At 39.8% G+C, this 10367-nt stretch overlaps 1 protein-coding gene across 1 annotated transcript in view; it reads left to right on the top strand.

The window, feature by feature from the left end:
* Window positions 1–4589, top strand: part of CMC1 (C-X9-C motif containing 1) — a 42216-nt gene extending 37627 nt beyond the window's left edge. Inside the window, exons 3-4 of the mRNA XM_082278618.1 lie at window positions 2913–3003; window positions 4322–4589. Coding sequence (XP_082134744.1) covers window positions 2913–3003; window positions 4322–4436 — 206 coding nt within the window. The 3' untranslated portion in view covers window positions 4437–4589. The remainder of the gene's footprint in view (window positions 1–2912; window positions 3004–4321) is intronic.
* The last annotated feature ends 5778 nt before the right edge of the window (window positions 4590–10367 follow it).

Genomic DNA, 10367 nt, shown 5'->3' on the forward strand with positions numbered 1-10367 from the left:
GGATCATACACAAGATTATGAAAATATCAATTCTGTTCTTTCTATAATGTGCAGTGTATCAAGGAGAAGGTTTGTTTGGATTCTTTAGTGTTCTGATTACCCCTCAGCTGCTGAAGTGTTAAATCGCAATAGGTTTGTAATCAGATCCTGTGTATCTGCTCCTTTTGTGGTGTCGTGCTATGCATCCTGAAACTTTGGTCTACAATGCAGATATTGCCTGAGTGAAGAATGAGTAAGGATTGTCAGGATTACAGAGATGGAGATTAATTCTTGGTTTGAGATGTCTTGAACTACTGAGACTATTTCTGACATCATTCTCCAAACCAATAGTGTAAACACTCTTTGTGCTGCTCAACATTGACACGTAATTTCATGACTTCATGAATTGTAGAATCGTGAATCATAGCATCATAGAATATGCTGAGTTGGAAGGGGCCCATCAGGCTCATCAATTCCATCTCCTGGCCCTACACGGAACACCCAATCACACCATGTGTCTGAGACTATTGTCCAAATGCTTCCTGAACTCAGACAGGCTTGGTGCTGTGGCCACTTCCCAGGGGAACCTGTTCCAGTGCCCAACCAGCCTCTCTGGGTGGATATCTTTTCCTGATAGCCAACCTAAACCTCCCCTGGCCCAGCTTTGTGCTGTTTCCTTGAGTTCTGTCACTGGTTATGAGTGAAGAGATTGGTACTTGCCTCTCTGTGAGCGAGACAAAGCACAGTTAAAACAATATTCTCCAGACTCCTGGAAGGTTTCTGGTGAGTGTCTATAACTAAACCTGTCTTGCCCTCCTTAAGTGACTGCCAGACAGAAGAGATGGATAATGAAGTTTTGTGTGCTCACATAAGGATGTCTAATATGCTTTAACCTTCCTTCTTCCTCTCTGTTGTTAAGCATCAGTAATGTTAAAGCTAAACAGCTGGAAACAGTTTTATCACTTTGCAACAGTGCCTGGCCATGTACCACAGGCAGGGCCTTCTGGAGCCAGGGAATGCTGGCAATTGCAGTTCAGGCTTTTTTTGTTCACTGGGACATCACGCCTTTAACCAATCAAGACTGGTAAGCTAACAAGTGAGAGGGACCTCCTGTTGTCTTCAGTGGTTTTTTACTTCACAGCTTCCAGAAGAAATGATTACTACTACAAAAAAAAACCCAACCCAAAACCTCAGCACAGCACTTAAAGAAGTGCCTGTAGAGAGTATAAATCAAACTGGTCACTAGACAGACCATAAGCTTTCAAAAGCTTTGGATGTTTTTCCCAGAAAAAAAAACAAAGGTCATTTTTAGAAATGTACTAATAGGTATGATTTTTCTGAGATGCTAATGTAGGAACAGTCAGGATAAACAGTCCAGGAAAGAACAGAAGAAATGTCAGAGTCACCTTTGAAAACCAGAGAAACATTTTGATAACCTAATAACCCATTTGCCTTGTTTTGAGCTTACACTACTTAGTAAACTTCAGCTGTCCAGGTGTTTCCTCATAGTTGTGCTTGTGCATTTGGATGACTTTAAAACATGTAAATCTTAGAAATTGGGTGTGATTGTTAATAGATACCTTTAAACAGAGGTTACAGTGTCTTCCCAGCTGGTAATTAACTGGTAATTAATTTAAACCCATTTTCTGCACACTTTCATCTGGTTTTCATGTAGGGTGTGGTGGAGTTGCCAGTGTGTAATGCTGGGTGCTGTATTTGAGCATGTTTTTTTAAGTATTCATCAATAAATAATACATTTGAAGTAGATAAGAAGTCAGTTCTTTGCAAAGTTTATGTCAATATGTGTGACTTAAATCTGTCATCAACACTTTCAGCAAACACTGCCTTTTGTTGTAAATTATTTTAGTGAAAGCCCAATTAATAACAGCTGTGGACAAGCAGATTAATCTCACCTAGGGTAATGCACAGGTAATGTGATTTACCTGTTGTATGATGTAGTACCATTAAGTTTTGATGTTACTAGATTAGCTGTAAATTTTGCTAAGTATGTGCAAAAAAATAACAATTCCTGTATGCCCTAAATTTGCTGGATATTAAATCACTACAAGGAAGACCTTAGAGGAGGAGAAATGGAATTCTGGAAGGGGATGCAGTAGGGGGGAACTTTGTTCTTATTCTGGCTCCTGGTTGATCTTGGACACATGGCTCTTTCTCTCTCTCTCTTTCTTTCTCTCTTTCTTTCTCTCTTTCTTTCTCTCTTTCTTTCTCTCTTTCTCTCTCTCTTTCTCTCTCGTTCTCTCTCGTTCTCTGTCTCTCTTTCTTTCTTTCTCTCTCTCTTTTCCATCTGCTAAATGTAGCTGATTACCTCTTAGCAGACCTCTTAGAACAGTTTGAAATCTCCTGATAGAAATAACAGCCAATTCTTATCTAGGGTTATTATTCAGTGAAACATCTGTACAGGGTGCTGGTAACAATGAGGCATAATTTTAGTTACGCCCAGATAAATGCCATGTCCTTAGTCATGATTTTGCTGTTCTGTTTTAGTATCTTACTGACTTGTTTTGAAGTCTTGAAATCCTTAAAACAGACCAGGTACTTTCACTTCATTAAGCAACTTCATTGTTCTTAAATGCCGGAGATCATGATCCCAGAAATGTACATGATAGCCCCAAGTAGAGCATGTGAAAAGCAGGCACAAGAGTCATGGATTTGCTGCAAGAATAACTTCAGAAATGGTATTAGCAACAGCAGTATGTGTGTGAATGTGTTACATGATGAGGGGAGAATCCCAATTAAAGTGTTGTTGCTATACAAGTGACAAAGACCTTGCAAACAGCATGAGAATCTAGGCCAACTATGGTTATATTAATAATAAATCAGATCTGGTCTGATACCTCCTACACATTGGGTTTTTTCACCTATTGTCATTTTTCTAACTTCAATTTAGTTTGTGTGGGCTTTTTTTTCCCCAGCATTTACTAAATGCTGTCAAGAAACTGGTCTTCTGATGGTGGTGAAGTGTCGGCAGGAGAACACAGCACTGAAGGACTGCCTGGTTGGCCAGTAAGTCACTCATGAGTTTTTGCTGGGTTTTTGTGCATGGCCTATGCTAATCTAGAAATGTTAACTATTCTGAAAAGGGTTGTGTAGGGTTATGAACTTGGATGTATTTTCTGAAAATGGTATCTTTGCTTTATTAAAACCGTGCTGGTCAGGACTCTAACTGACAAGATTTTATTTACCATATAGCTACAGAGACTTTCTTCTTGATTCACCTGGTGACAGATTTCAGCCCAGAGGACCTGTAGCCCTTTATTTGCTCTGGTACATCACAGATGTGGGGATAGGGGTATGCAGTGAAGTTCCCTCATAATCTGTTAGTGAGACAGGACAAGTTTGTTTTCATTTTGCTTCTGATTTTTAAGACTAAGCCTGTCTTGAAAGTGCCCTGTTGTTGTGAACAGCAGTAGTTGTAGCAGTGGGAAATTGTTAGATGTAAGAGAGATCAACTCAATGCCATGGTGGATTGAAACATCTCTTTTGGAAGTTGTAATTTACCCCAGTGCCATTAGGCTGAAGTGTTAAGATTCCTGAATTTGCCAGGGTGAAGGGTGGGGATTTTTTGAGTTTGACTGGGGAAAAAGGAGGTTGGTTTGATTTTTGGTGTGTCCTGCTCCCTTAAACCAGCAATTAAGATTAAAAATAAATGCCTTTTAACTACTGACAGTTATTCTCAAGTATTTAGGAACTGATGAAAAAACATGTGCAGCCAGGCAAGAATTCTGGCCTAACTGCAGTCAGAACTTGCTGGAGTTACTCAGTTCTATTTGTCTGTACCTTCACCTTAAAAAAAAAAAAACCAAAAAACAAACAAAACAAAATGCTTCTGACAGAAAAGGTTTATAGTGTTTGAATAGTTATATTTTAAAAAAATATGGGAGAAATGAATTTAATGTAATGATCAAGGACCTATATATCAACTGTTCAAGACATACACTTGAACCTATTCCCAGTAGTTACTTGGGTGCATAAAAAAGTCAACTTCAGCAGCTTCCCATGATGAGGAGGGTAACTGCAAATGAATTCTTCAGCTGAACTTAAATACCTAATGTCTTTCCCTTTTTCTGCCTTTCCCCTTGATGGCTTCACTCCAGAGGCTTGAAAAGGATTATGCTTCAAGAGAGAACAGTATCATGACAGAGTACTTAGAGTTTACAAAGATAACTTTAACACTTAGGTACTTCATAAAAAAAAGTATTTTTCTGTTAAAGTCAGGCAAGTTTTCTTTGGGTGTGAAAAGAAGGTCAGGTATGAGTGGTACTCATGCAATATCTGTTCCATATTCCAAGAGAAAAACAATATATATTCTTTTGTCTTGTAGCTACTCTGATCCATCATTCTATGAAGAATGCAAAGCAGAATATTTGAAGCAAAGAGAAGAATACAGAGCAACTGGAATTAAGAAGAAAAGACAGAAGCTTAATCCAAATGTATAATTAAAACTTAAAATGAACTTTTCAAATTTCATATGCAACTTGGATTTCACTTGATTTAAACAGACTTAAATCATCTGTACCCTTCTGTGTGGAGTTTAACTGAAATACACAAGATGAATGGAGAATAAAATAACATCTGAAATTAAGAATTAATTTTAAATTTTTTTGTAGTTAAAGATCTAGAGCATGCTGTCACAGTTTGCAAGAGAAGTTGCAAAGGTGTGTTCCTCTATCTGGACTTGCGATTTTATTACCAGTGTACAATTTGGAGTTTACGATTCCAGAATGTCCATTTGGAGTTTAAAGCTTCTATCTAGTTACGTGAGCCAGGCTACATAAAAAACTTAAGGGTGAATAATTTAGATTGTATTAATTGATCACAGATTGGGTATACATTAAAGCTGGTTTCTTAGTCATCACCTGAAGCTGACTGTGTATGAAGATGCACTTGCTAGAAGAGGAGGGTGGCAAGTGCAGAAGAGCTGCTCAGACTGGTGTGAATTACTCTTTTCATCAAAATGGTGTCGGATGAGAGCCTGGTAGTACTTGTGCCTGCACTGTGACACATTTTTAAGTCTACACTGTGACTCACTTTTAAGTCTACGCTGTCAGAAGGGATGGATGCCGTATGCTTGTGCACGGCCCGACTGACCATTTCAGCTCTAGATGAGGCAGTAATCTCATCCAGGCCTTCCTTGAGAACAGGGAATAAGATGCCATGCTTCAGGAGTGAGCAGTGACCACACTTGCAAAATTATTCCAGGCAGAGGTGAGTAAACAACTAAACCAGGTACCTAAGATGCAGAACTTTGTAAACCAGAACTAAAATGCACTTAGTTCTCTTGCAGGAACTAAGTGTAAAGCAAGTCCCTAATTTAAAAAGAGCACATAAAGGATCTTTTTGTGTACTGATACTTGAAGCTGCTTAATTATAGAACTCTCAAATGCTTAAATGTCTTCACTAGAGCTACTAATATAAAGTTTTACAAACTATCTTGGAATATCCTCCAAGCATTCTGAAATAAAAATAAATTCTTTACAAGGAAAGGCTGCACTTAAAACTTGGTAACTTTAATGCCCTGATTAAAGAAAAAAAAAATTTGAGGAAGGAATGGGATTTGATACTGTTCCATTAGAAGAGGCAACATTGTACTTGTTTATTTTAATACTGTTTCACCACAAACACAGTATTCTTCTGAAGCTATTCAAGAAGGAAACTCAGACTGACGCATGTATATAGAGGATTTCATGCTCCAGGTTAGTCATTGCCCTTTATTCTGTTCCTTTTACTGAGTAATCATTAATAATGTTGCTTCTGCAGATTGGGTGGAGGACTGGGGAACACTTGCAAATGGGAAAGATGTGTAGCATTCTGCCTTGTTAGGCAAACTTAAGTGGCACTCAGCTCTAACCTTGAAATAGCTTATGTGGAACAGAGTCCTACACATGTTCTTGGCTTCTTAGCGCAAGCATTTTGGAAAAGAAAAATATTCCCAATGAGTTGTTTTGCTGTATGTATTTTTAAAAGGAGGAAATTTGAGGTAAAGGGTGAAATGTGTGACTGTTCTGTTATCCAACTATGAAAATCTGCTGTATTTTCAACCTCTGGAAAGGCAGCCTGGGTGTTTAAGTGTTGGCAAAAGCCCTGCCGCAGAGGATTGGCGTGGGAGTGAGCATTCTCTTAGGGGCAATGCTGGGTGCTGCCAGTGGTGTGTGCCTGCACTGAGAGCTCACCTGGGTCATACTCAGCTATGACTCAGGTCTGAGTCAGACAACAGCACCAGGAGAAATTGTGTGCAGCAGGTGAGGGGGACCCCCAGTGCAGTCACCAGGATTGCAGGGGAGGAATGAATGCATCGAATGGAAAAAAGCGCAGGTGAACCTGCAGGTATTGCTCCCCACCCTTTGATACAGGCTGTATGTGAACAACAGCCACAACTCACATCTGCACTGATCTGCACACCTGAAATTCCATGAACTGGATGGTGCTGTCAGCCATTTATTTCTCTTTTCCTACATCTGGATTATTGCAGCTCCTCTGTTTGCCCTAGGATGCACTCAGAGCAGGGATTGGCCCTTGGATCAGGCATCAGCTTCCTCTGTAATATACCCCTAGCCTTAATGTGATGTTCCCTAGTTTTGAATTCTTGGTTTCACACCTTTCATTTTGTTAGTATGTTGTGCATATCCTGTACTTGAATTGCATTTACATCTTTTATTTAAAGTTTAAATGAAAGAATGAACACCATGACATGACAAACTCATACCACTAAATTACTTTCGGTTTTGGTTTTGTCTCAGCTGCAAACTCTCCTTCCTACTCAGGTTAACTGGAGGCAGCCCTAGATTCTAAGCAATGTAAGGAAACACCAGTACTATTGGCAAAGTCTTCAGCTGTGCTGCAGCAGGGAACTGGAAGTTGAGTATTTTTTAAAAACCGCTTTTGTTTTGTCAGAAGTTACTTGTGACTGATGAGAGGGTACAACTGTGGAAGCCTGGCTTGTCTTAACCCCCTCAGCCCCTCCACCTCCCAACTACACAAAACGTGGTAACTGCCTGTACTTACAGAGAGCAGCCAGCTCTTGGTGATGAGGCAGGGAGCTGTACAGACGTGCAGTACTTCATCTGGCCATCGCCTGCTAAGGGATTGCAACTCTAATTAATGGACCCTAGATACTTTTCTTTTTTGGTAATTTTGAAATAAATGATTCTTACACATTATTATTATTATGCATAGGAGTAAACAATTAGGAATAATTATGAATTATTCTACGTGTGTCTCCAGTGTTTTCAAGGTAATTTATCTATATAGAAAGGTGGCAGAAGTGTACAGGCAGGAACAGCCAAAGTCTGAAGCATGGCAATATCCCTCACCCATCATAGTTAATATTTGAGTAAAAGCATCTGATGTTTTCTAACGTGACCTTCTAAAAAATGAAGGTGGCATTACCAAGTGTTTACCAGCCCAGTTTTAAGCCTGCCTGTTACAGCTTGTGCAGCTTCTGTAAAGTTGCAGGGCTTTCACTATGGCTGTATGATGATCCTGCACCCCTTGCTTGCCCCTTGTAATGGCAACCATGTGCTCAGCCAGCTTCAAACCCTCCCCTGGCAAGGCACTGATCATTGCCATTGATGGAGTAAGGCCTTAAAGGTCAAAGGCTGAACACCCTTGCACAGCATCTGTCGCTGTTCCTGCAGCACAGGGGCCTATCTGTCCTCTTCAGAATACTTGGCAAGCACCCAAGACACTCCCCATTTTTTACTGGAGGCTGCACTCTCTTGGTGTATTAAAGGTCTCTTCAAACTGCTGAGGGAAGCACGCTACACATGGAAGACCTGAGAGGAAGGAGGGAGAAGGTGCCATATACTTCCTTAAAAGTTTGCCTTCACAGAGTGAAACGCAAACTCAGAAGGAAGATGAGGGGCAGTTTGTAAGGCACTGGGTTTTCAAAGGGGAGTGGAACAGCCGACCACTGCAGTCTGAGATACCACCCAGAGATTAACCTGCAAGCCAGAAACCCATTCTGCTCCACTTTTAGTACAGCCATACTCCTCCTCAGGTAATGCCTGCAGGTAATTCCTGTGGCCTGTTTAGTCTGCTGATCAAAAAATGGTCAAATACACCTGGAATATAAGTGTTCCACCTAAATAAAATTCAGTTCAGTAACAGTAAACATCTGGGAGTTTCTTGCATGCTTCTCCATAGATCAAACAACCATACTATCAAACAACCATACTAAAACATGATGATCTTACCACTTTAATTACTGTATCTTAATGTTTGACTTGCCCTCTTCCATCTTAAAATACAATTAAATTCATTTTGCTGGACACTGATCTCGCAGGATGGTTTTTCTTTTAATGGTTCAACTGCAACTCAGTTAAAGTCAGCATTTACTGCTGATCATAAAAAAATAGAATGCTTTCCTACACTGTCTTGTGTTCATACAATTGCACATAGTAACATCGCTCTCCCTAAAGAAAGGGGCAAAAGTCTGACTTCTCAAGACCTCAAAAAATAATCCAAAAAACATTTCAAACCCCCACATGCCCTTTTTTTATACTCAAACTACATTAAAAAATCAGGGAAATACCTTACACCTCTGCAACCACTGTTCACAGGGCCTGTCTGCAGATCAGAAGACAGCACAGGTGTCAGTCAGGTACCAGAGCTCTTCACTCTTCCCTTACCAGGCCACAGCACCATTAAAGCTACAGGTGTCTCAGCACAGGACTGTCAAAGTCTGCTGCAAGTTGGTTTTGGAAGAAAATTCAGTCTGTTTTATCCCACTAGTACAGTGTTCATGTGCTACTTACATGGCCCTGTGTTTTGTTACTTGAAGCAGGTATTGTTTTACTGTAACTCCACCATATGTCTCATGGTGCTCTTGTCTTTTTCCAGCTGTAAAAATTGGACAGTGCATCACAGCTAATTTGGGGCTTTGCTTTCTTCAATATGGCTAGTTCTCATGTGAGGAAAACTGATCAATTGTACACCACAAAACTGGCAGGGAAACTTTAAACGATCAGATTATAAAAATACTTAAAATTAACCAAACAGAGCAAGTTTACATATAAGTTATTAGAAGGTTCATCCAACTCACCAAATACCTAAATACATATTCATCAGGTCAGATGCCATATGCTCATTTAAATGTGCAGAGCAACAACCTCCTCCTGCCCCAAAAGCTGGCTTTCATTTCTGTTAAATGGAGTTAGTGCTTTCCTAAATTAAAAAATTCAGGAAATAGTGGGCTGGAGGAGGTTTTAAAATGTTCAGTGTTTGCATTCAAGTTAAAATCTTCTTGGGGTCATTTAACATAATTATTTGAGAACTTTGGTCCTTACTATATGCAATTTTACAGTTTCATGTAACACATGCACACAAACACCAGAACCCTGTTACTACAGCTACTTCTGCATGTAATTTGCTGTCACTTTGATGAAAAGATTTCACTTCTGAAAATGGAAAAAGCACTGTAAGCCACTAGTGGCATGGATTTAAATGACTTTCCCATCTTCAGTCAAAATCTGATTGTAAGCTTCGGACCAACAGATGCTTCACCAGCCAGTGAGCTCCCAAGTGACTCCAAATCTGGAGACTTCCTTTTCAAATGTTACAGCTTGGACATGGCAGTGAGTGATTGGATTGGAAATGCTGCCTGCAGCAAGCTCTCCAACATCAGTCCCTCTTCTCCCCAGTTAGCCGCAGTGCTCCTGAAGTCCCTCAGCAGACACTGCTGCTCCCTTCCAGCACGGGAAGAAGCACAGAATATAAACCAAGGGTCAAATGCAAAACCTGGAAATTCTCAGGCTCTGTACAGAAAAAGCTTAATTTTGCACAGGACAGGCTGACTGGGAACCTTTTGACACAAGTAGTTAAAGCACCACAGCTTAAGGTAACTAAAGCCTTCAGGTTTCAACATCCAGGAGGATACTTTTCCCAGAATATGCTGAAGCAGGCTACAGCACATGGCTGATTTTTTTCCTTGAATCAAAGTGGATGAACCTCAAATCTAATTGTTTGTATTTGGAATAACATTTATACACAATAAAGGAATTAAAACTTCAGTAAAAAATTTTGTGCCAAATACGGAAAGGAGATTTGTTAGTGAAGCCAATTTCAAACAAAAATAAATTTATTTAATATCTTACACAGTAGAATTCCTTCATTGCACTAATCATGTTAATGCCTGTTGGATATTACATTCCTTAATAAAAAACCTCTGTAATGTTGAGGTGGGGAACCCCAAAAGTAAGCTACATTAGAACTAGGTACCATATAGCTTATGCAGCCACATGAAATGTTTTCTTTGTTATTACATAGGTAGTTGGTTCTATCAGCTAACACCTAGTGACTTGGATTTGTTTTATGCATATTGGATTTTGTTCTATTACTTTCCAAGAGATTGTACTCCCCTGAGTCAGCTG

Source organism: Coloeus monedula (assembly GCF_965178545.1).
Source record: "Coloeus monedula genome assembly, chromosome: 1".
Taxonomy (NCBI): domain Eukaryota; kingdom Metazoa; phylum Chordata; class Aves; order Passeriformes; family Corvidae; genus Coloeus; species Coloeus monedula.